At 39.2% G+C, this 26,992-nt stretch overlaps 1 protein-coding gene across 4 annotated transcripts in view; it reads right to left on the reverse strand.

Annotated features, from left to right (window-relative positions):
* The window catches only part of dclk2a (doublecortin-like kinase 2a), a 343,959-nt gene that overhangs the window by 65,817 nt on the left and 251,150 nt on the right, over positions 1 to 26,992 (reverse strand). For all 4 annotated transcript variants that reach the window (XM_073042911.1, XM_073042910.1, XM_073042912.1 and 1 more), the window contains 2 exons: positions 10,926 to 10,998; positions 2,612 to 2,720 (listed from right to left, as the gene is read on the reverse strand). In XM_073042911.1, coding sequence (XP_072899012.1) covers positions 2,612 to 2,720; positions 10,926 to 10,998 — 182 coding nt within the window. The remainder of the gene's footprint in view (positions 1 to 2,611; positions 2,721 to 10,925; positions 10,999 to 26,992) is intronic.

A 26,992-nucleotide genomic window follows, 5' to 3' on the forward strand; every position in this document is an offset into this window, starting at 1 on the left:
ATAAACTTTTGTAGATGCACCTAAGCTAAGATCACACCTCCTTAGTTTTGTTGCTGAAGAAAAAAAAATAAATAGGTGGTTATTGAATTGAAGTCTGATGCTACAAGATTTTTAGTACGGTACGCGATGTTAAGATATTAAAGAAAGGGACACTGTAATCGTTAACTGTTTAGATACTGACTTGAATGTATAACAGTAGTATTCTGTGAAAAGAAAAGCTTGTGTATTGTGGTAGATTCAAAAATCCTGTAAGACTCTATACCACTGTTTTTAACCGCTGGTAAAAAAACGTTTAAGAGGGGAGGTGTTATGATACCAGCCCCCTCCTTTGTGAGAATCGCAAGAGCCCTAGTGAAGGGGGGGGGTCAATGACCCTAGAGAGAGAGAGACGTGCTGAATAGACACAGGAAATGGGAGAGAGAGAGACGTGCTGAATACCGCGTTCCACCGGGATGCAGAATAAGGTGACCTTGACTATTGTCTCATGAAGACCACGTGTAAAGCCCTCGGGCAAAGTGGGCTGGTTGAGAGAGAGATTGACACCTGCGATCCTGTGAGGAAGTATAAAGGAGGGTCTGGGGGGGACGACCCCTTTAGATGCACCAAGGAGACACAATAGCGATCCCGTCGTAGCGGGAAGCCATTTTGAAGGAAGCCACGTGCGTTAGATTCCGAATCGGGAGTCTGTGGCTGGAATCACGGAAAATCGCTTTTAACTAACAACAGGAAAGCCTGCTCCCCTGATTCCACGGCTTTGCTTCGTAAGGACCCGGGCAAGTGTTCCTTTTCTCACCAATCTCTCTCTCTCTCCAACACGGGAAACTCAGCGGTTCCCAAAAGGCTGAAGCCTGCAGACTTTTGAATGACTGTTATATTTCCATCGGACAATCGTTTAACCCCTAGACAACGATAGAGCTTATTTCTTATTGATTATTACTATACCTGCGCTTTAGATTGAGTATTGACGACGCATGTTATCTGAATGTTTGTATTAACCTTACTTTTGTGCCCCTTTATAAATAAAAACGTTTAAAAATGGTACCATCAGACTTCAGCGGACCTCTCTATCTTTGCTGGTAAGTGATCCAGTTACGGGATACGTAACACTACAATCCCAGAGTCAACTCCTACAACCACCATGGAGGAGGCCCCTGAACCTGAGATTGTTTCACAGCCACAATTCTCACCTGCCAAACTTATCAGGAAAGATATTGTCACACAAGAGTAAGAAATCCTCCACAGCAATTAAATCTTTAGGCCTGAATGGGACAATTTAAAATTTACTATACTGTAGATGTCTATGTAGTAGTTGTATTATATAGTATACTGTCTTTATTGAGTTGGAATTTATAGCTAAGCGGGGTGTAGTGTATAGAATATTTCAATATTATTTGAGTAATAATGTAAATATATTGTTTGATTAAGCATTCTTTGTTTGTTTACATAATTTATTATGAATTACTTGTAAGAAATACGTGAATGGCATATGTCATTACACCACCATGTCACATCTGAACACCTCACTAAAAAATTTAAGTAGACAAGTATCCCAGCTACCGTGTTTTCCTTTCAATGAGTGACAAAACAACTTCAACGGAGTTACAAAACATAACAAGACCATCCACTTGGGTAAAAGAGTGCAGGTCCAACAACATTCAAGAATCTTGACACCATATAGGCCAGATCAATTCCTGGACATCTTCCATAATACAGGTCTAACATATGTTCCATTGACCATTAGGATACAGTAGCTGAAGTACATACTCCATAGAAAATGCACTGCAGTTACTCAACAAGGCTACTATGAAAGCAGTCTTCAAGTTCATAAACGTCCACCACCAAGAAAGACAGGAGCAGCAGGCATATGGAAACACAATCACCTGGGCTCTTCCCGAGCTGTACACTATCCTGCCTTGAGAATATGGCATGCCTTCATTATTGCTGGTTCTAAATCAGAACTGTGGAGAACATTCACCAGAAGGACTGCAGCAGTTCAAGGAAGTGGCTTACTATTACATTCTGAGGGACAGTTAGGGAGGGACAATAAATACTGGCCTTGCCAGTGAGGTTCACATCTGTAACATGAAAAAGTAAACAAAAAGCTAAAAAGAGCAAATGCTGCAAATCTGAAACACTGAAGATATCCAGAACATTCATACCCTCAAGCGCTCATTCTGATAAATGCTGGTGAGTTCCGATAAGGAATTATTGCCATAAAAATCTATCTTAAAGATGTTAGTTAAAGGATAAAGATTGAACTGGATGAGGCTTCTTTAATAAGTGCCTTGAGAATGCTTACCAGACGAGGTCTTAGTTTAAATAGTCTGAAAAAAAGGCATATTGACCATTTAATACACCATAGTTCCAGAATATCATGTATATATTTAAAGTCCTGAACTCATCATTATCCTAACAATGTGAGAATGCTACAACTAAACCCACCTAATACTATGTTAACCCCACCATTACAGATTAATGTATGTAGGCTAGATATTTTGTTATAAACAGAGATACAACAAAACCCCCAGTAGTGTTATGGAAATTTGCCCAGTGGCTGAATAATCCGAGGTGTTTCCAGCAGAGCTACAAGTATATTGGTAATAATACTTACCGCTCTACACATTCTTTAACAACTGCAAAGTTCCCATCTCCAATCACCTTCCCAACTTTATATTTGTCAAGTATAGTTGAAACTGGTAAGTATCTATTTCCATTCAGACCTGCAGAAAGAATAAAAAGAATCCTCAAACCTAACTGGTCCACACCACTTACTGTTCTGTTAGTAGTGACCCCAACCCTTCAGAAATGATCAATTTTCACATAGTACACCGACTTAGCAAACTTTAAAGTATTTGCTCTGCATGAGCTTTGAAGTATTGATATTTCATTGACTGATGTTTCTTGAAAATGACTATTATCTTTGGATATTTTCTATTATATGAGAATGTAATGAAGATTTCCAGATTCATTTCTTGGTTCCAAATATTAAATACTGAGTTGAATACATAGGACGTAGACTAGTCCAACACAGTACAAGCCCTTCGGCCCACAATGTTGTGCCAACCTTTTACCCATCTCAAAGATCAATCTAAACCTTCTCTTCCACATTGCCCTCCAGTTTTCTTTCAGCCATATGCCTATCTAATGGTCTCTTTAATGTATTTAATGTATCAGTGTCTACCAGCATCCCAGGCAGTGCACTTCACACTTTCCAGATTGAACTCCAGCTAACACTTATCAGCCCAACTCTGCATCATATTGATGTCCTGCTGTAACTTACCACAATGCTCCAGAGTATCCACGATACCATCAATCTTTGGGTTATCTGCAAACTTAATAACCCTCCCTTCCACTTCCTCATCCAAGTAATATATAAAAATCATCAAGAACAGGGGCTCCAAAACCACTCTCTGGGGAATGTCACTGGTCACCAACCTCCAGGCAGAATGCACTCTATCTACTACATGCTTTGTCTTCTATGGGTAAGCCATATCTGTATCCACACACCCAAGTCTCCTTGCATCCCATGTCTTCTGACTTTTTGAATGGGCTTTTCATGGGGAACCTTATCAAATGCCTTATTGAAAATCTATATACACTACATCCACTGCTCTATGTTCATCAATTAGTTTTGCCATTTCCTCAAAGAATTCAATTAGGCTCTCCTTAATCAGACTATGCTTCAACAAATGCTTGCAAATCCTGTCCATAAGAATCTTTTCCAATAGTTTGTCCACCACTGATGGAAGACTCATTGTTCTATAATTCCCAGGGTTTTCCCTATCATCTGCCTTGAACAAAGGAATAACATTTGCTGTTGTCCAATCAGAATCAGAATCTGGTTTAGTATCAGTGGCGTATGTTGTGAATTTCATTGTTTTGTGACAGCAGTACATTGCAATACATAATAAAAATACTATAAATTACAATAAGAAATGTTTTATATATACTGTATACAGTAGATTCTGGTTAATTAGGCCATCGGTTATTAGGGCAGACACTTTTTTTGGGACAACTCTTAAAGAACAAAAACTAATCGAGAAAATAGTCAGGATTCCCTTTGTTTATTTGGGACACTATGCCTCATAATTGGGACAGCAGACTACTGCCAAACAGTTTCTAACTAGAGTCAGTTGCGTGAACTTGTGTGAATGTTAGGCATCACAGCATGCTTAGAGTGAACGGTTTTTAAATAGAGTCAGTTGCATGTGTTTGTATTCAAAAAGCAGAGCCGGAGAGAAATGAGCAGTGATTCAACTTAGAATTGTTTTGCTCACTACAGTTTCAAGCATTCAGGCTCGGGGATGTGAGAAATGACCTGGAATGAGCATGAAATGATTTCACTACTTCGACAAATTAAGAATTATGAAGGATTTGAAGGTATTGATAACTATCTTGAATGTTACAATGAAAATGAAGATTTGGAGGACGCACTGTATGAAGGCTGTCCATTATCTGCATTATGTGTCTGCACTAATTTTGTTCATTTACAGTCGATCAAAAGAACAGGGCAGCATATTGGTTGTCTGTTGTATCTGATAATGACAGTGAGACCTGTGCAGGAGAGTTTTTACTGTGGAAAAGCCGTTGCACTAGGACGGTTCCACTCTCTTGACTTCGGAAGTCAGGGTCCAGTGGTACGAGTAGTCTTCACAAGCTGGGGTCTTCCTTGATTGCAGTGGATAACCAAGGTTACAACTATGCCTCATCATGCCTTTTGCTCTCCATAAATCAGTGCACCAATACTTTCTTGGCCTTTGGATCTCACTGTTGATCACATCCACGCAGTCTGCCAGAGCTGACTTTACATGCTAGGGCAGATTTGTCCCTATTTCACCAAGGTATGAGGCTGTCAGATACCCTCACCTGGTTTAGCCTACCAGTCGATGTGGCTGCTGTTGCATGCAAATAGTTACTTGGAACCACAGTTGAGAGCTGAGTGTCCGGTGGGACCAAAGGTGAGTGAGCTGCCCCAAAATGGACGTGACAAGCCCCTTCACCTGAGGTGCTCCCCTCCCTGGACACTCCATACATGGCAACATACATTGGATGAATTCCTCCATCAATAACTATTAGCAACTAGTAAACAGTTTTTTATAGTAGTGCAGTAGCATTGGTAGCATTCTAATTTGTTCTGTATTTCATTGAAATATATAATCTGTTATCAGTTAAACAGTAGTTTGGTTTTTTTTATATACCTTTTTAACTATTTCCATGAAACTTCGGCTAATTATGGCAGGCACTTTATTTGGCCAAAATGTATGGTCCTGATGTGCCGAGAAAACAGAATGTACTGTATATAAATTAAATTATGTAGTGCAAAAAAAAGTGAGGTAGTGTACATGGGTTTATTGTCCATTCAGAAATCTGATGGCAGTGGGGAAGAAGCTGTTCCAGATATATTCCAATCATCTGGTACTACTCCAGTGGCCAGTGAGGATACGAAGATCATCACCAAAGGTGCAACAATCTCTTCACTCATTTCTGTAGTAACCTTGGGTATCTCTCATCTGGTCCTGGGAACTTATCTATCCTAATGCTTTTCAAAAGTTCTAGCACATCCTCTCTTTTAATATTGACATGTTCCAGTCTATCAATGTTTTACAAGGTCCTTACATTTGTCAAAGTCTCTCTCGCTGGTGAATATTGTAGCAAAATATTAATTTAAGGACCTTCCATACCTCCACAAAGCACTTTTCCTCTTCTATCCCTGATCGGTCCTACCTCTCTCTGACCACCCTCATGCTCTTCACATTGTGTAGAAAGCCTTGGGGTTTTCTCCAATCCTACAAGGCAAGGCCTTCTAGATCTACTAAGTCAATTCTTAAGCTCCTCCAGGCTACCCTGTAACTCTCTAGAGATCTGTCTAATCTTTGCTTCTAAACTTTAAGTATGCTTCTTTCTTGGTCTCGACCAGATGGTCTATCTCTCTTGACAACCATGGTTTCTTCACCCTATGTTTTCCCTGTAGCAATGGGCAAACCTAACCAGAACACCATATAAGTGCTCCCTAAACAGCCCCCACATTTCTGTTGTGCATTTCCCTGGAGTATATTTGTTTCCAATTAATGCTCCCAAGTTCTTGCCTATGAGGATCATAATTAACCATGGCCTAAATAAATATCCACGTCCAAGGCTATGGTAAAGGTCAGGGAGTTTTGGTCACTGTCTCTGAAATGCTCACCCACCCAGAGATCTGACACCTGACTCGGTTCATTGCCTAGTAGAAGATCCAGTTCGGCCTTTCCTCTAGTTGGCTTGTCTAGATATTGTGTCAGGAATCCTTTCTGAACACACCTAACAAATTCTGCCCCATCTAAATCTTTTGCACTAAGGAGCTGCCAATCAATATTTGGAATATTGAAATCAACTATAACAACAATCCTAAAATGTTTTCACCTTTCCAAAATCCTTCTCCCGACTCGCTCCTCAGTGTATTTGTTGTTATGGGGGTGGGGAGAAGGTGAGTTCTAAAGAATATTCCAATTACAGAGATTGTTCACTTCTTGTCTCTGACTTTCACCCACACTCAGTGGACAATCCCTCCCCAATATCCTCCCTTTCTGCACCTGTGACACTATCCTTGACTAACAATGCCACTCACCACCTCTTTTACCTCCCTCTCTGTCCCTTTTGAAACATCTAAATCTAGAAATTCAAGCAGTCATTCCTGCCCTTGTGACAGCCAAGTCTCAGTATTGTAGCTGCAGTTTCATCACCCTTGTTCCTTATACTTCCTGCATTAACATAGACACATTTCCACCCATCCAACTGACTGCACTTTGCCCTAGCTACTGCCTATCCTTTCTCACACCTCACAATCTCTCTGTACGTTGCATTCACCTTTACTCTAACTGCCCCCACATCCTTTGACCTATAACTCTGGTTCCCATCCTCTGCCAAAACAAATGAAGTTAGAAGTAACATGTTTGTGCAAATTGACCTTGCAATTTAACCCTCTAATTCCCAGATATATTATTGTACATACCAAAAAACAGCAATATATCCTTGTTGCAATGTGCTGCCCAAAACTGAACGCAATCCTTCAGATGGGATCTGACTCCGACTTTATAGAAATGAAATGAAAAGTTTTCTCTTTGTCTCCCTTCAAAATTCAGTTAATCTTTTTATTTGTGTTTGTAGTTGACCACAAGCTTGAACTGATCTATGCATTTCCACATCAGATCCATTTGCTCCTCTGTCATTTCTAGTTTTGTGCATATAGAAAATCCTCTAACGTTCTTAGATCTATAATCTCATGCAAACCTACAGTAAACCCCATCTGTGAGTCACTCACTTAATTTATCTCTGTGCATTTTCTACTTCCCCCAAAGATTTACATGATTTATGTTCTCGAATGACTTAGTGTCATCTACAAGCTTGCAACACTACTCTTCACAATTATGATGAAAGGCTGTTGCCCCAGTAGCATCATTTTGCAAATTCTGCTAATTTGAAACCATAATTATCATTTACTTTCTCCTTCTTCCAGCTCCGAGCCACTTTCCAACTTGAATGAAAAGCATGCCTCCAATTCCATGCACTCTTGTTGTTTAAAAATGATTGAATGCCACCTGGGAAATCATGGAAGTAATATTGAAAGATACTCTCTCATCTACTGTATTAGTGACCTCCTCAACAAAATCAGCCATGTTGGATCTCTCTGATCAACTCATGTTCATAATCAATGACTCCAAATTATCTAACATGAGCTTAACACCCAATCTGCTTTCTACAGCAGGGATTTTCCAGAGTTATCCAGGTTCCAACAAATCACTGGTCCACCTAACCAGATTTTCTGCAGCGGCATGACTTGTCATTATCAATGTGGTCACTACGTACTTCTTTTCATCTAGTAACCAACATTTATTTGTTGTAGTGTGTCAAATGCTGCTGGCGCAAAGGAACAAGCCAGAACGAAGGCACTGTGACAGCAGGTTTATAGCACGTAGCATAGGGGTTAACACATTGCTTTACAGCACCAGCTGTAAGATTGGAGTTTGATTCCTGCTGCTGTCTGTAAGGAGTTTGTTACGTTCTCCCTGTGACCATGTGTGTTTCCTCAGGGTGCTCTAGTTTCCCCCATATTCTAAAGACGTACAGTTAGGATTAGGGTTGGTAAGTTGTGGGCATGGCATGCTGGCGCTGGAAACATGGCAACACTTGTGGGCTTCTCAGCACAATCCTCACTGTTTTGATGCGTTTCACTGCATATTTCAATATACATGTGACAAATAAAGCTAATCTTAAATGTGGGACGATAGCTTAGCAGTTAGCGTAATACTATTACAGCGCCAGTGATCACTGATTGGACTTCGGTTCCCACTGTTGTGTGTAAGGAGTTTGTATATTTGTGGTTAGGGTTAGTGAGCTTGTTGGCATCTACTATGTTGGCATCAGAAGTTTGTGGGCTACCCAGCACAATCCTCGTTGATTTGATTTAATGCAAATGACACATTTCACTGTATGCGGATGTTTGTGTGACAAATAAAGCTAACCTTTTCTTTTTTTAAAATTTGCATGATTGGTGTCTGTTGTTGCTCACCAGTTGGACATTATGGAATGGAGCAGTTCTTGATTCACTACTGTACATCTGTAAGTTAGCATGTCATCTGCAAAGCAATGTGCATGACACTCTAAACCCTGGAGATGGCTACAATATTCACTGTTCTAAATACTTAATATATACTTTGTCAACCACTGGCAAAACAGACTTTATATGGTCCTGAGTTGACGTTGTGGTTTAAACTGGAGGCAGATTTCAGTGAGAATGTCCTCAATTAAAGTGTAGCCAAGCAACTGATAGCTGTTCAACTCAATAGCTCTGCTCTCCCTCTTTCTTCCTCATCTCTCATCTGCTCACTCTCTTAGCCACACACATTGCACAGTAAAGCACCCATATTTAGCAGCAACTGGCTTGTGTGAAAAACTTGAAGTCAACAGAAGGTGCTGCAGCACAGAGCACACCATGTCAGTACGACATTAAGACTTAGGACTCTTATCTTTTTCAGCAGCCTCATGTGCGGCACCTTTTCAAAGGCCTTCTGAAAATTGAAGAAAACAACATCCATCTACTCTCCTTTGCCTATCCTGCCTGTTATTTTCTCAAAGGTTTCCACCAGATTTGTCAGGCAAGATTTCTCCTTAAGGAAACTATGCTGACTTTGGTCTATTTTATCATGTGCCTCTAAGTACGCTTAGACTTCATACTTAGCCACCAACTCCAACATCTTTCCAACCACTGGGGTCAGGCTAACTGGTCTATAATTTCTTTTCTTTTGCCTCTCTTCCTTCTTAAAGAGTGGAGTGACATTTGCAATTTTCCAGTCCTCCAGGACCATACCCGAATCTAGTAATTATTGGAAGGTCACTACTAATGCTTCCACAATCTCTTCAGATACCACTTTCAGGATCCAAGGGTGTAGTCCATCAGATCCAGGTGATTTATCTACTTTCAGATGTTTAGTTTTCCAAGCATTTTCTCCTTAGTAATAGCAACTACACTCACTTCTGCACCTTGACATTCTTGAATTTCCAGCATACGGCTATTGTCTTCCATAGTGAAGACTGAAGCAAAATGCACACTTATTAAGTTCATCCACCATTTCTTTGTCCCCCATTACTCCCTCTCCAGATCTCTGCAACTTGAAACAACCAAAGAAAACCAGAATAAAACAGGTAGGAGAAAGCCACAAACTTGTAATGCAGTAGTGATCTGTTTAATTAGTGCAGTTGGAATATATTTGCTGTTGGTTATCTGTGCAAGTCTTAAGCGAGGGAACTGACTGAAAATTTGTAAGCAATGAAGACAAATCAGCATTATATGATAGCTGATGTCAGGACCTTCTTACTTGTGGTGGATGTTCACTTTGTGCACATTGAATGACATTCACTGTAATTTCCCTGCTAATGTGCTCACGTTGTACAGATGTCATTTTGGAACTTGAAAGCTAATCATAGTGACAAAAAAAATGGAAACCTTTGATCCCAATTTGTCACCAATAAATTCCTGAAACTTGCATGGAGAAGTACAGACCTGAAATATTCTATCTTAAAAAATTGGAGAAAATTCTCAAACAATGAAACATTTTTAGGATTTTGGCATTTCCAGTAAGACTTAAATGGGACTACAGATACCCTTCTTGTAAGAAAAATAGAACCTAGTTGAAAGTAATTCAATGTATCAAAGCACCTTCCCCACATAATTTTGACGTCTAGTAAGAACAGTTTATAGCCTAGATTACGACTTGATATCAAATGCTAGCTTTTCTTTTGATGAAAATATATTAATAACTTTCCTTCACAAATGAGGCTTTTATTTCAGAAATAAAATGTTAATTTCAGACTTTTCGTTTATGAACCTCCATAAACACCAGTGCCCCATCCTGATAATATATAAAAATTGAATGAAACAACTTTCAGCATCCACATTATTAAGGTTAGAAATAAGTTAGCAAATATACCTTAAGACTTTGGTTAGCTTATATAAGAGCTAATGGTTGGCAAAATGTTATGGCCAAAAATAATTCAGCCGCACCACAGGCTTCATCTTATTTGTTCCATTGCTGGAGAACTTTCTGAAGTGTTTGGTAAAGTCAACAAAGCTTCAAGAAAGAAAATTAACTTGTGAAAAGAGATATGAAACTTGGCATTTTAAGCTTCCATCTGTTCCAAAGGATCACTTCTAATGGCATAATAGATTACCACATAGCTTTTCACATTAAAATATGGGATCTTTGATTTTGGGATACTAGATGCCATCTGTGCTAAAAGTGTCAAAGCTGAATATTCCAGGTTGGGTATCAAGTGGAGCAAATGCATAATAAAGCTCCTTCTACTTTTCCAGAGCAACAAGCATACCTTTTGAAGATGAGGATCTATTACACTAGTCAATACTTAGCATATACTAAACCTTGTGCACCTACCATCTGGACTGGTGCCATTGGTTTGTTGAGGTACTCCATTTACATTGGTGGATGGTCCTATTTGATGACTAGTCTGTAAAATATTAATTGATAATATTAGACAACTGCAGACTTCCCAACAGTAATATGGTAATGTTTTGAAAACTGCAAGGTTAATTGATCAAACTGATTATTTACAATTTTTCTCGGACTAGTGTGGAGTGCGGAGACAATTTAAATATCAATTTCAACATGGATGTAACATTTCCATTAGAAATAATGGCAGCGGAGGGAAGACATTAACAAAATATACTTATTTACAAAATCCCCCTAGGATTTGTCAATTGATGTTTTGAACTAAAATATAAAAGACAGAAACTGTACATAACATTACGTAACTACACTAATGTTTTCGTCTTATAACAAGTACGTGATCAGTATATCTTGGCAATAAAGTAGTCACTGTACCATCAAATTTGGTGCTATTATCTGAGTAGATGTCTAAAATTAGATTGCTTATGAAGAGCTCTGCAGATTTAAACATATTTTAGAAATCACTAGATAGTAAATACATAGATAATTACCCATATTTATCTGATATATATTCATGATGATTTTGGCTCACGTGTCTGTGCACCTTTAACACATGTACCACATGTGTAAACTGGCACACAAAAGGGAAATGAATAATCCCTAGTATCAACAGAGTATATTAAGGGAAAGAGCATTCAGCAAGATTGTTGATTTTCCAAATTATTAGTATGACTGTGATCTACACGTGAGTCTATAATCCACACAGGGAGGCTGCAAGAAATGGTAATATCCTCTATCTGTCTAGATAGTGACAATGCAGCAACTTTCTTAATTTTTTTTCATTGCCAGTACCAGAGAAAGTTTAAGACTTGAAGTCAAATATTCCTGATGCTGTAAGAAACAGCAATTGGAAGTGGTCTCTGCAGTGACAGTAGCCTCACTGGCAAGGGTCACTTTGAATGTTAACTCCAGTCTGAAATAAACTAAGAAGAAACAGTTGATCACATTATCTGGCATCTCTTGCTGGGATTTAAGGACAAAACTATGTTGCTCCCAAGTGTCTTAAGTCTCCAGCAGGAAACCCACAACTCCCTTTTGTCTATCTCAAAGATTGTGTACCCATTTGGATTTCTCTCCTTCCTATCCTCTTCTTTGGCTGGATCAACCAAGCTGAGTCTTCTTATTCAGAGGCCTCTGGCAAGGTATAACAAGGCTTCAGCAGTGACAATTCTCAGGACTTATCCTTGAGAGCTTTTGATAGGAGGAAAAACTAGGCTTGGAGCCTGGTCCTCAGTTCAAGCTGGAAATCTTACTTGAAATGTTTTTTAACAAGTGCAATAAGATTAAACATTAAATTAAAAAATGCTTATTTTCTTTAAAATAATAAAAGCAACAAAATAATTAAAGTTATGTTAAAACATCGAACAAGAGATCATTTAAAACATCAAAATAAAATAAATAAAAATAACTGGACCTTTTGTTCTATTTTATTAGGACACAGATTTCTATTCAAATGTATGGGGTGATTGGGCATATTCTGGAATTACGGTATATAGCAAACATTAACTTCAGCAACCAGTCTTTAGACCTGAGTGTGAATTGTAGATTAAATTTTAAATGCTTGCCTGGACAATAGTCTTCTGAAGCTGTGGACATCAGTTAATTGAAAAACCAGACAATGCTGATTAACATTCATTTTGGGTGTCTGGAGTGTGGATGCGAAGAAGGAGGTGTGAAAATTTTATGTAAAGGAACATTGTAGCTACATTGTAAATATAGAATTGTCCTTTGATCTTTAGCATATAAAATATAATGTGATATCGGGTTGAATGGGCTTCCTTCAGAGAGTGTCTCATTTTATTGAATAAAAGACTACTTTATATCACCTTCTGCATCTCTCTGATGACAATTTTCATGTTACAACATGGGCTCTCTGAAACAGCGCTTGATTTGGTTGTCCTCTACCTCCATCCCACCAGCCATATAGTTCTCCATAACTTCCGCCACCTCCAATGGGACCCACCACCAAGCACCTTTCCCTCTCCCCCCTTTCTGCTTTCCGCAAGGATCGCTCCCTACGTGACTCTCTTGTCCATTCGTCCCTCCCATCCCTTCCCACCGATTTCCTTCCCGGCACTTACCCTTGTAAGCGGAACAAGTGCCCTTACACTTGCTCCCCACCACCATTTAGGGCCCCAGACTGTCCTTCCAGGTGAGGCGACACTTCACCTGAGTCGGCTGGTGTGATATACTGCGTCCGGTGCTCCCGGTGTGGCCTTTTATATATTGGTGAGACCCGACGCAGACTGGGAGACCGTTTCGCTGAACACCTACGCTCAGTCTGCCAGAGAAATCAGGATCTCCCAGTGGCCATACATTTTAATTCCACGTCCCATTCCCATTCTGATATATCAATCCATGGCCTCCTCTACTGTCAAGATGAAGGTTGGAGCAACAACACCTTATATTCCGTCCGTGTAGCCTCCAACATGATGGCATGAACATTGATTGCAACTAACTTCCGTTAATGCCTCTCCTCCCCTTCTTACCCCATCCCTTATTTATTTACTTATTATTTCCCTCCTTTTTTTTCTCTCTCTGTCCCTCTCACAATCACTCCTTGCCTGCTCTCCATCTTCCTCTGGGGCTCCTCTCCCCCTTTCTTTCTCCCTAGGCCTCCCGTCCCATGATCCTCTCCCTTCTCCAGCTCTGTATCCCTTTTGCCAATCAACTTTCCAGCTCTTAGCTTCATCTCTCCCCCTCCTGTCTTCTCCTATTATTTTGGATCTCCCCCTCCCCCTCCCACTTTCAAATCTCTTACTATCGCTTCTTCCAGTTAGTCCTGACGAAGGGTCTCGGCCCGAAACGTCGACTGTACTTCTTCCTATAGATGCTGCCTGGTCTGCTGCATTCCACCAGTGTTTTGTGTGTGTTGCTTGATTTGGTTGGTTGGAGTATGAAAGTTGTGGCAGATTCCACAAGATTAGAGATGTAATCCAGTGATGCAGTGAAGTTGTGGATATGTCCCTAGGGAACACTAGCTAAAATCCATAACTCAACCCCATTTTTTTTTGTTCATTCATTTAGATAAAAGGATGCCTTTTCAACTTCCACGTGTGGGTAGGTGCAGATCAGCTGACCATTATATTTTCTATTCCTGATGTTTAGTTCCTATATGTTTTAATTAATTGATGGTCAGCAGTTACCCTGGTTTCAACAAACCAAATTGAATGCAGTGATCTGTCTCAAGGAACTCTGTTGTATCCTCGTTTGTTCGTGATGGGAACACAGGGGAATAAAATAAGCCCCATCTAGAAGAGACTGTTATGGATTTTGCTAGCTGTCAAAATCGTAAAACATTCTTCATTTTTCTAATGGTGAGAAACATTTAATAACAAAAAACAGAAATCATGTATTTTAAAAATCTGTATTAATTAATACAGATTTTTATACTCAAAGTCATTCCCTCCACCGAATTTAATGTGGAATTAAGATCTGCATGAGGTCCAGCTTTTGGACGAGTACATCGAGAGGAAAGGTTTATTTGTGTAGATTTGCCATAGCTTCCACCTCCTTTGCTGGAAATTTCAAAATTGCTAACAGTCCTCATCTCCTCACAACATTATTGTCATTAGGCTAATGCCTCTCTCCACACTTGTTGGCTAATTCATGCTCCGTTCTATTAACCTCCAGATATGATATATTTCTGAGTTGGTCACCATCAATAAATCTCAATTTTGATCAAATGAATACTTCTAAATTGTGAATGCTTTTCTAATTGCCACCAAGTACCAAGTTTAGATTTGTGTTTTGTATTCCTCTAACCGGAATCAGTTATTCAACAGACTACAAATCTTGGAGACTGATAATATGGAATTCGGAGCAAAAAAAAAGCTGTTGGAAGAACTCAACAGGTCAAGCAGCATCTGTGGAAGTAAGGTATGGTCTTTGTTTCGGTTCGAGGCTCAGCATCAGTACTGTATAAGTCTAACCCAATAACATTTTATTTTAAAACATTTAAAATAAAACAGCAACAACTTTAAAGTAATGAACTATTCAAAGAGACTTCAAAGATGATAAGTAAATAAATATGACACAGAAACACATATGAGAATATTAGATCACCCATCATTCAGATACAGATGTCCCTCGCTTTACATATGTTCGCTTTACGCCACTTCAGTTTTACAAAAGACCTACATTAATAACCTGTTTTCGCATTACTAAGAGGATTTTGGCTTTTACGACAATTTTTCCCATATAAATTAATGGTTCTTCGCTTTACGCCATTTTGGCTTAAGAAAGGTTTCATAGGAATGCTCTACCTTTGTAAAGGGGAGGACACCTGTAACTCCTTTGAGGTAGATAAGAGTGGTACAGACGTGGTGAGGTTTGAGGACAAAATTTCAGAGTTGATGGGCTAGATACAGCCACCATGATGCAGTGATTAAAAATGAGTAAGTAAGAAGCTAAAATTGAAAGGATCCCAAAGGCCTTGGGGGTTGTATGGGACTGAAGGATATTACAAAGGCAATGGAGGGACGTAGAGAAGGATAAGAATTTCAGAATATAGTATTGCTAGACTGATAGTGTAGGTTGTAAACCAGGGCTTGATTGGAGAATAGGACAGTGGGAGTTAGGATATAACAGTGATAAATGAGCTCAGGCTCATGGAAAGCATTGGAATAATTAACATCTAGAAGTAACAAAGGCATGGGATGAAGCTTCAGGAGCAGATCAGCTGAGGCAGAGGCCAAGGCAAGTAATATTACCGAAGTGGAAGAAGATGGTCTTGATGATGGATTGGAAACCTGTATAAAAAGTAGAACAAATAAAGACGCAAGCTTTGAACTTCAAATGCAGGCTCAACTTCATTCTACCAACATTTACTCTTTTGGTGCCATGTTTACCAATTCTGGCCCTGTCATTTTCATATGGACATTCTAGCTTAGGTTATGTAAATTACCCATTTATTAAACTCTAATTTACAAATCAGATCAATCCAAATTATATGTTATCACGATTTTGTGCACGGTCAGTCATCTGATGATGTTCCATTCTCTATACCCACAGAATGTGTATTCATTCCTCTCATCTTATTATATTTAACCTCCCATTATCTGCCAGCGTGTTCAAAGACTCTCACACCCTGGATATTCTCTTTTCCTCCTTTTTTTGGGCAGAATTTTTTTTAAGAAAAGCTTGAAAATATGTCCCAACAGGCTTAAGGACAGCTTCTACTCCACTGTTACAAAGCTCTTGAAAATACCTCTTGTATGTTAAAACTCTCGGTCTAACTTGTCATGACCCTTGCTCTTATTATCAAAGTCAAAACTCAAAGTCAAACTAGATTTATTATCAGAATATACTACCTTTAGATTACTTTTGTCAAGGCATTTAGAGGAAAATAGAGAAATACAATAGAATTTATTAAAAACGATACATAAACAAAGACAAACAGCCAAAATGCAAAAGAAGACAAATAAAAATAAAAAGATAATACTGCAAACATGAATTGCAGGGTCCTTGAAAGTGAGTCTATAGGTTGTGAAATCAGTTCAGAATTGAGGTGGGTGAAGTTATCCACACTGATGGTTGTAGGGTAATATCTGTTTGTGAACCTGTACCTCCCAAGGCTCCAGTGCCTGATGGTAGCAATGAGAAGACAGCATGGCCTGAATGGTGGGGCTCCTTGATGATGGAGGCTGCATTCTTGCAACAGTGCTCAATGGTGGGAAGAGCTGTTCCTGTGATGCACTGTGCTGTATCTACCATTTTCTGTAGACTTTTCCATTTCTGGGCATTGGTGTTTCCGTACCAGGCTGTGATGCAACCAGTCACGATACTCTCCACTGTGCATCTATAGAAGCTTGTCAAAGTTTTACCTGTTATGCCAAATCTACACAAACTTCTAAGAATATAGAGGCACTGCTGTGCCTTCTTTGTAATGGCACTTACATGCTGGGCCTAGGATAGATTCTCTGTAATGAAAATGCCAAGGAATTTTAAGTTACTGACCCTCTGCACCTTATCGTTCACCTGCATTGGACTTTCTCTGTAACTCACATTACATTCTGCATTCTGTTACTCCTTTTCCCTTGTAGTAAAGTACTTTTGTTTTGAAATTATCTGCATGCAAAACAAAGTTTCTTTACTGTATCTCAGTACAAGTGACAATAATGCATGTATCAATTCCAATTCCAGATATATTTTAGTTTGCCACTGTTTCTGTTTCCCTCATATAGAGATTATTCCATACCTCCTCTTCCCACTACAATCTTTTCTGAATATCCTGTAATAAATTTAATTCAACTTCATTTTCTGAGATAAACCATTTTACACTAATCAAGTTTTCATAGAGCAGCAACCCCATATTTGAACCAATAAAAACCGGGTAGATCCTCCAGATCTGCCCTGGCTTAATACATAATTGGCTCTCCATCCAATTCATCTGTGATTTTTCCCTGAACTAACTCAAATGCACAAACACAAAGATACCGTGTAGCAACATCAGTACATTACACGTTCAGTTATTAGGTGTCAGAATAGAATCAAAATCAGGTTTAGTATCACAGGCATATGTCGTGAAATTTGTTGTCTTTGCATCAGTAGTACAATGTAATACATAATACTAGAAAAAACATGAATTACATTAAGTATATATACATTAAATAGTTAAATCAAATTAGTAGTACAAAAATCAAAATAAAAAAGTAGTGAAGTGGTGTCCATGGGTTCAATGTCCATTCAGAAATCGGATGGCAGAGGGGAAGAAGCTGATCCTGAATTGTTGAGTGTATACCCCTTGAGGCTTCTGTACCTGCTTCCTGATGATAGCAATGAGAAAAAGGTATGACCTTGAAAGGAGAGGAACTTACCAATGTACCCACACATTAATCTTGGCAGAGCATTGCTTTCATGGTTCTAAGTCAATTTGGGGGAGGTTTGAAAGCAGCTTGAATAAAGGAGATGAAGGGCATCTTGTCCTATTTACCCGGGGAGGGAAGTGCATTGCATTTAAAAAAAATTGTATACAGGAATGCTCTGAGGTAATGGAAATAGAATATTATAAATGTAAGTTGCTTCTTCAATATTTATTAGAATGGTTGATAGTGGTCCATTGTAAAAAGGTGCCACACATCTCGAGGTGAATTAATCAGGTATAAGATGGTCTGAATGTAGCCTTTGCTAAACCAGCCTTTCTCAGGCAGGGCATACAGATCACCATTAATGAACCTCAATGCACTTTGTTCAGGGAAGGGGTTCACAAAATCAATCAGGATTTTCTTGTGTTTGCTTTTAGGTGATACTGTTGGGGGTCTGTATTTGTGTATGTGTTGTATCAAGAACAGACTCAACCAATAAACTATGAATTGTTGAACAGCTTGCTGTCACATAAATCTACAATGGCTGCTAAGGCGGCTTCACTTAATTTGACTGTGACTTTGTTGTAGCACATAGGGTCAGGAAAGGGAATTGAAAAGTAGATTTTTGATAGATTATGGGCACAGATGCAATATTATTTCACAGAAGGAATTCTGGTGGAAGTATGCTTGTCTGAAGTAAAATGCTAATCTTCCTGTAAAATCAGCTCTGCTGTCTCCCTACATACTGCCAATTGATTTTTCTAGGCATTTGATCTCAGGCTTGACTTTACACTCAATGGGTCTTTTCTTATCAGATTTGGTACCAGTCATCTAGCTGATTAATGACTGGGCTGTGGAGGCAACCCACCCTCTCACTTTCCAACGCAAGTTGTAAACCAGACTGAAAATTAACCCACCTTTTGTGTTCTTCTCTCAACTTGAAAGGATTCCCCTGCGACTGGAACTGGGATTTTTCCTAGTCTCTCCACTTTTTTCCCCCCACATCCCAAAAACCTTAGACATCAGCTGCACTGGGTCCTGTAAAGAAGTGCATGTGGCTGCCAAGAGAACTGGGGTGCTAATGGGCATGTGTGAGAGTATAGGTTGTGAAGAAATAAGGGGGGAATAAGATTGCATCGAGATCAGAACTCGCTCAACAGGCTGAATTGCCTCCTAGGTTGTACGAAAGTGTGATATTAACCATTTTCTTTGGCAATCAATGATGCTATTGAGGATGTAATTTTATTGAAAGCAATTATTTCTACCTGTATTGGAAAGTGATTTATCTATGATAAATCTGTGATAATTCCAAAAATATAATTCACTAACAGTATATTCTGTAACAATGAAGGTATAAATACCATTGTTTGTTTCTATATATACTGATTCACTATTGTCACAGATTTATGTAACAAGTTCACACGCAGTCTGTTCCCTTGTATCTTTTCTCAGTGATATAGGTGAATTGTCACCGATCTTGAATGAGCACTGAGAATCCACTGTCCCTTGTAGATTCAATAGTGTTTTGTTATTACTGCTAAAGGTAATAGTATATGGAATGCCCATGAAAATTACTGACAGCTCTAACATCATTATACAGATCTCTCTGTAAAAAAAAAACAGCATTAATCTCTATCTGGATTCATCCTAGAATTCTCTGTTTGTCCTGTGACCAGCAGACTGCTGTGATTTTTATATATGTAAATGGCACCATGAAGAAAAAAGTAACAATAAGCATTCCTACACACAAGCTCAAATCTGAATGCTTATAGGAAAACATTAAACACTAATACTCAGGCTTCCCTAATGCATATGGGAGCAGTTTAATCCTAGTTAAGGTTAAAAAGTAATTTTCATTTCCTCAGTTGTCTTGCTGACTAGTGCACATCATCTCAATATTTTATTGATGCCATTGGTCTATAAATCTCACCACTAATTTACTTTCTCCTTGCCCCACTATGATGATTTGTCTATTGTACTATCTGTGACCAATTATCTCATGAGGGAGAAGTGTTTTGTTAGTGAACTGAGCCCATCTGCCTTTAGCTTGCAAGATCTACACATCTACTTTACTTAAAAAGGCTTGAAAGTGTCAAATGTTTATAAGTTTTAGAGGCCTAACATTTAATTCCATTGTCCATACTCCCTCTGTTCACCCCCTGCCCAAGTTGTATGCAGTAGGGCATTTTGTAAGTCTGTGGTATGTGCCTGGGATCGTTATGACCATATGATAGGATATGGGAGCAGAATTAGGTCATTCAGCCCATCTCTAGACATGATTACTGGGAAACCCTAGGCAGTCTGTCTGCTAGCAATCCATCCCAGAAAATATGGTGTTTGAATTTCATATTTTATTTAACCACAAGATGAAAACTTAAGGATGTATACAAGTATTATAGGCCAACTATTCTAAACAGGTAGATAGTATATATAGGTATATTATGAGGTTCAGGAATGGGGCCTGGCTGCAGCATATCCATTAGTAGTCTTGATTCTAGGTTCAAAATTCAAGTTACTGGGGTGTGGCATCAGATTTTGCTCTACTATTGTTCCTTAATAAACCATAAAAGCTGGTTTGTTAAACATGAAAATTTAAACATGATCTTAGCAAAGTTGAGATGTGTTCATACTGGAGTAAACATTGCTCTCACCATATTCCGACTCCTTCCAAATATGTGCTCGGTCTACAACGGGCACCAAGATATTTTTGGAGTTTTATGCTACCATGCATCAATTAAGACCTTCCAGAATTTCGAGTCTAATGCTTCTTTAATGCAAAACAGCTCATGACCTTCATCATTTACTTTGAACACTTAATTCTACTCGAAAAAATGATATTGTCTGGACATCTTTATGTCATAGGCTCCCTTTTCTGGTTCTGGACACTGACAAATGAGCAGACACTGTACAAGTAAATTAAATAACTTCGCAATTCCCATCTTGACACTGATGGAGATATTTATTCAGTCTGCATTTTAAAATTACAGTTCACCCAGAGGTTGAAATTGCAGCAGTAAAAATAAATTGTAGCACGTGGTTTGTATTTTAACCTGAACCACCAAATTTGTCAAAACGAAGGTATGCCAAAACTTTTGTTTACTGTTTTTATTTAAAGCCAGGATCACAGCTAATGTGATTATGTGATTGGTGTTATGTGAATCGTGGAGCGGAGGACAAGCAAGGGACATATGATTCAGAACTGAGCCACATCATTTATCCTGCTGGATCTTGACAGCATTCCTACAGTAAAATCAACAGGATTAGATTCTAATCCAAGGACGCTATTAATACCAGCGACAGCATCAAAAGAGTGGCATTTAGCCGATCATGTCTATGCCTAGTAAAGCAATCCAAACTTAATCCCATGAGCTTGCTCTCTTCCCACAGCTCTGTATGATCCACTGCTTCAAATGTTTATCTAATTTTCCTTAAAAGCATAAAATAGTCTCATCCTTCAGTCTTATAACAAAACATGCCATAGTCCACTAATCCTCTATGTAAAGAAATTTCTCTTAACATCTTTCCTCAGTGACAAGCTTAAATTAATGACCCCTTGTCAATGACTCACAACTAAAGGGAATACTTGGACCTTACTCACTCTATCAAAACCCTTCATCGGTTTAAAAGCCTGTGCTAAATCTTCTCTGTGGAAACTGCCACTATAGCCTTGAATTTCTTTAGGAATGGTCCCAATTGCTTGAGTAACTTCATGACAAAATGAAAGAAACCTGGAGAAAACATGAAATAGATTAAGCATGACTGCTTATCTAGCTTACATAGTTTCCTGTGGATTCCATCGACCCATTACAAACATGCAGTCGCACAGGTAGTCACAGCCAGTAACTTAAGTCTTTCTATTACAATTATAACTATTCAACCAAGAGTTAATTCTACCCAAATTTCATTTTGGTGCATCTTAATTAGGGAAAGATCTTGCAGTTTTCTTGAACTCTTTATTATCTTAATCCATTATAGTACTCTATAGCTGGTGATGAGTAGTCACAATTGTGACTGGGATTTTTTTCAACATTACGTTCCTCAAACCTTTATCGATTCATTTTGCCTCAGTATAATTCCATTCTTAAGTAGCAGTAATGTGCTGGCTCAACATACATTGACTTAAAATGGTTGTTAGTTTGAAGGACTTCTGCATATAGTCTTGGCTAGCAGCGGTCTAATACTGAAGTAATACTACTGCACTACACAGATAGATTACATAAACCAGGGCTGAATGTTTCTGTTAATAAGGTCAAATGGTAATTTGATACAAGATTTCAACATTTTACGGAGAGCAGACAGGGTAAATAGAATGAATCTATACTCAGTGGCCACTTTATTAAGTACACCCCATTAATGCAAATATCTAATCAGCCAATCACATGGCAGCAACTCAATGCATAAAAGCATGCCGACATGGTCAAGAGGTTCAGTTGTTTTTCAGAACAAACATCAGAATGGGGAAGAAATGAATCTGAGTGACTTTGACCATGGAAAGATTGTTGGTGCCAGATGGGTTGGTTTGAGTATCTCAAAAATTGCCGACTTCCTGGGATTTTCATGCACAACAATCTCTAAAGTTCACAAAGAATGGTGCGAGAAACAAAAAAAAAATTCATTGAGTGGCAGTTCAGTGGGCGAAAATGCGTTGTTAATGAGAGGTCAATGGGGAGTAGCCAGACTGGTTCAAGCTGACAGGAAGGTGACAGTAACTCAAAAAGCTGTGCATTACAGCAGTGGTGTGCAGCAGAGCATTTCTAAATGCACAGGATGTCGAACCTTGAAGTGGATGGGCTACAGCAGCAGAAGATGACACTAGGTTCCACTCCTGTACCTAATAAAGTGGCCACTGAATGTACTTCCACCAGCTGGGGAATGGAGGATTACAAGAGAAAGTCACTAACATAGAATCAGAAATTTCAGAAGTTAAAAACCTTTGTGCATATAAAAGATAGCAGAAGCTTGGGGCATTCTTTAGCATAATTATTGATATCCAAACCGATGTTAATTTTAAACTGAGATTGACTAATTTCATTAACCAAAGCTCTTAAGAGATTTGCATAAAAGTTAACTACACAATTTGATTGCCGATCTCACTGATTGGTTTTAGGGGTTCAAGCATTTAACTATATCACCCTTCTTAAACAAGAGAAAATCCGCAGGTGCTGGAGATCCGAACAACACACACAAAATGCTGGAGGAACTCAGCAGGGCAGGCAGTAGCAATGGAAAGAAGTACAGTCCACGTTTCAGGCCGAAACCCTTCAGCAGGATCCTATATCATCCTTCTTCCCATGTTCATTGTGGCATTCTGTAATATCCTAACCGTTAACAACTACTGTAACAAATAAATCAATAAATAAATAAATAAAATCTGAAGGGTTTCTACACTTATATTAATAGCAAAAGGATAGTGAGGGATAAAATTGGTCCCTTAGAGAATCAGAGTGGACAGCTATGTGTGGAGCGGAAAGAGATGGGGGAGATTTTGAACAATTTCTTTTCTTCGGTATTCACTAAAGAGAAGGATATTGAATTGTGTAAGGTAAGGGAAACAAGCTGGGAAGTTATGGAAACTATGATGACTAAAGAGGAGGAAGTACTGGCACTTTTAAGGAATATAAAAGTGGATAAATCTCCGGGTACTGACAGGATATTCCCTAGGACCTTGAGGGAAGTTGTAGTAGGAATAGCAGGGGCTCTGACAGAAATATTTCAAATGTCATTACAAATGGGGATGGTGCCGGAGGATTGGCGTATTGCTCAGGTGGTTCCATTGTTTAAAAAGAGTTCTAAGAGTAAACCTAGCAATTATAGGCCTGTCAGTTTGACGTCAGTGGTGGGTAAATTAATGGAAAGTATTCTTAGAGATGGTATATATAATTATCTGGATAGACAGGGTCTGATTAGGAATAGTCAGCATGGATTTGTGCGTGGAAGGTCATGTTTGACAAATCTTATTGAATTTTTTGAAGAGGTTATGGGGAAAGTTGACAAGGGTAAGGCAGTGGATGTTGTCTATATGGGCTTCAGTAAGGCTTTTGACAAGGTTCCGCACGGAAGGTTAGTTAGGAAGGTTCAATCATTAGGTATTAATATTGAAGTAGTAAAATGGATTCAACAGTGGCTAGATGGGAGATGCCAGAGAGTAGTGGTGGAAAACTGTTTGTCAGGTTGGAGGCCGGTGATTAGTGGTGTGCCTCAGGGATCTGTATTGGGTCCAATGTTGTTTGTCATATACATTAATGATCTGGATGATGGGGTGATAAATTGGATTAGTAAGTATGCAGATGATACTAAGGTAGGTGGCGTTGTGGATAATGAAGTAGGTTTTCAAAGCTTGCAGAGAGATTTAGGCCAGTTAGAAGAGTGGGCTGAACGATGGCAGATGGAGTTTAATGCTGATAAATGTGAGGTGCTACATTTTGGTAGGAATAATCCAAACAGGACATACATCATAAATGGTAGGACGTTGAAGAATGCAGTAGAACAGAGTGATCTAGGAATAATGGTGCATAGTCCCCTAAAGGTGGAATCTCATGTGGAAAGGGTGGTGAAGAAAGCTTTTGGTATGCTGGCCTTTATAAATCAGAGCATTGAGTATAGAAGTTGGGATGTAATGTTAAAATTGTACAAGGCAGTGGTAAGGCCGAATTTGGAGTATTGTGTACAGTTCTGGTCACTGAATTATAGGAAAGATATCAACAAAATAGAGAGTGTACAGAGGAGATTTACCAGAATGTTACCTGGGTTTCAGCACCTAAGTTAGAGGGAAAGGCTGAACAAGTTAGGTCTTTATTCTTTGGAGTGTAGAAGGTTGAGGGGGGACTTGATAGAGGTATTTAAAATAATGAGGGGGATAGATAGAGTTGACATGGATAGGCTTTTTCCATTGAGAGTAGGGGAGATTCAAACAAGAGGACATGATTTGAGAGTTAGGGGGCAAAAGTTTAAGGGTAGCACGAGGGGGAGTTTCTTTACTTAGAGTGGCAGCTGTGTGGAATGAGCTTCCAGTAGAAGTGGCAGAGGCAGGTTCAGTATTGTCATTTAAAGTAAAATTGGATAGGTATATGGACAGGAAAGGAATGGAGGGTTATGGGCTGAGTGCGGGTCAGTGGGACTAGGTGAGTGTAAGCGTTGTCACGGACTAGAAGGGCCGAGATGGCCTGTTTCCGTGCTGTAATTGTTATATGGTTACATGGTTACTGTAATGCCCTGGTTAAGATTTTACAGCTAATGTTGTTGGGTAGTTCATTTAATGAAATGAGAGAGAAAGAGACAGAGGGGAACTTAAACTGGTAAATTCAAGGCTTGTGCCATTGGGTTGCAGACTACCAAGGTGGAAGATGAAGTACTGTTGTGCTAGTTTGTATATTCTAGCAATGCAAGAGGCAAATGCCAAGGAATGGGACGGCTTACATCCTGGAGCTCCAGATGGCTATTACAGACGAAGTACAGGTCCTCAGGAAAAGTGGAGTCTGTAAGTGCCTACTAGCCTGTGCATGGTCACACTGATGTAGAGGAGGCCATTTTAATAGTATCCAACAAAATAGGTGAGGTTGTGTAGATGCCAGTGAACCTCTCCTGATCTTCCCAGGTCCTTTCACACACCCACTTCCTTCCAGATCCCAGCCCCAACCCGCCATCACCTATTCTCTTTCCCCTCCTCCACCTATCACCCAAATACTCTATACCCTCCCCACTCACTGTCCCCATCCACATACCATCCTTCCCTTGTTTGTAGGTGTTTTATGTAGGTTTCCTATATCTGTCTCTCTACAATCTTCATTTTTTTGCTATGTTATAGTATGGTTTCCATTCACAAAAGAAATCCACTATTTTTGATAGCCATCATATTGCTCTCCACTAGTAAATACAAATTGCCTTACAATACCACCAGATACTTGCAATGAAGTTGGGTGGGGGGGGGGGGGGAGGGTGGTAGTAGTGGCTGCAGATATGAATTGCATGGGTGGTAATGCAAGTTGTCCAGGGTCATCATATGCCTCAGCAGGCAACACTCACTTGGTGCTCAGATGAAGGATCTTCGATCTAAAGTGTTTAGTCTGTTTCAGTTTCTACCGATACAGTCACATCTCTACAGCGCTTCCAGCATTTATTATTTTTGTTTTAGGTTTTTTATTTTTGGTCTCCACTAATTCAATGCTTTGCTTGCAAAGCAATGAAAGAGCATCTGTAAAATTGCGTACCACAATCTGCATGTCTATGTGATTTAACGCTTTACTCTTTTGTAAACGAATGGGGAGGTGGCCTTCAGTAACAGAATTGGAAACAGCTTAATTAACGGATAGACAGTAACATTTTAATGATCTTAATACCAAAAGTGAGAAGTGACTGTTCATAAAGAATGTGGAGGAGGGGGTGATGGGAACATGAGAAATAGAAGTTGTCGAGATGGACTTATTAAAGCAACACACACACAAAACGCTGGAGGAACTCAGCTGGCCAGAATACATCTATGGAAAAGAGTAGACAGTCTATTTTTCGGGCTGAAAGCCTTCATCAGGACTGGAAGGAAGAGGGAATGAGTCAGACTAAGATGGAGGGAGGTCCTGATGAAAGGTCTTGGCCAAAACGTCGACTGTTTACCCTTTTCCGTAGATGCTGCCTGACCTGCTGAGATCCTCCAGCACTTAGTGTGTGTTGCTTTGGCCTTCCAGCATCTGCAGATTTTCTCTTTTTTGGGAACTTATTAAAAATGTTGGTCAGGGTTCTAGATAATATTTTTATAAGTGCAATTTGCACATAATAGATTCCATTGATTGGCATTTAATTTGCCTAAGAAACCCCTCCTATGCACGGTCAGAAAAAAATCAGCAGCTCTAAAATGACTACACATGAATATAATTTCGTAAAGTACCACCAGATAACAAAGAACAGGATGTCATATTCCTTTCCCCCAGAGCAATATGTGTGTGAAGCAATCTGTACTGTAGTAACCCAAGGCTTAGGTATCGACAAAAATTGTTTAATATGTCTTTATGGATAGAATGTGGAAAAGGAAAACAGTTTAGATGGTGATGATCCAGCACGGTAAACCATGACAATCTATAACTTGTATTCAATAGGCTACAATAATAATTATGTATTCAGGGGCACAGTCTCAATTGCATTTGGGAAGAATACAAGGACACAAAAACAAAATGAACACAACATTGTCTTGAGAATTGG

The sequence above is a fragment of the Hemitrygon akajei genome, chromosome 4 (assembly GCF_048418815.1).
Source record: "Hemitrygon akajei chromosome 4, sHemAka1.3, whole genome shotgun sequence".
NCBI lineage: Eukaryota > Metazoa > Chordata > Chondrichthyes > Myliobatiformes > Dasyatidae > Hemitrygon > Hemitrygon akajei.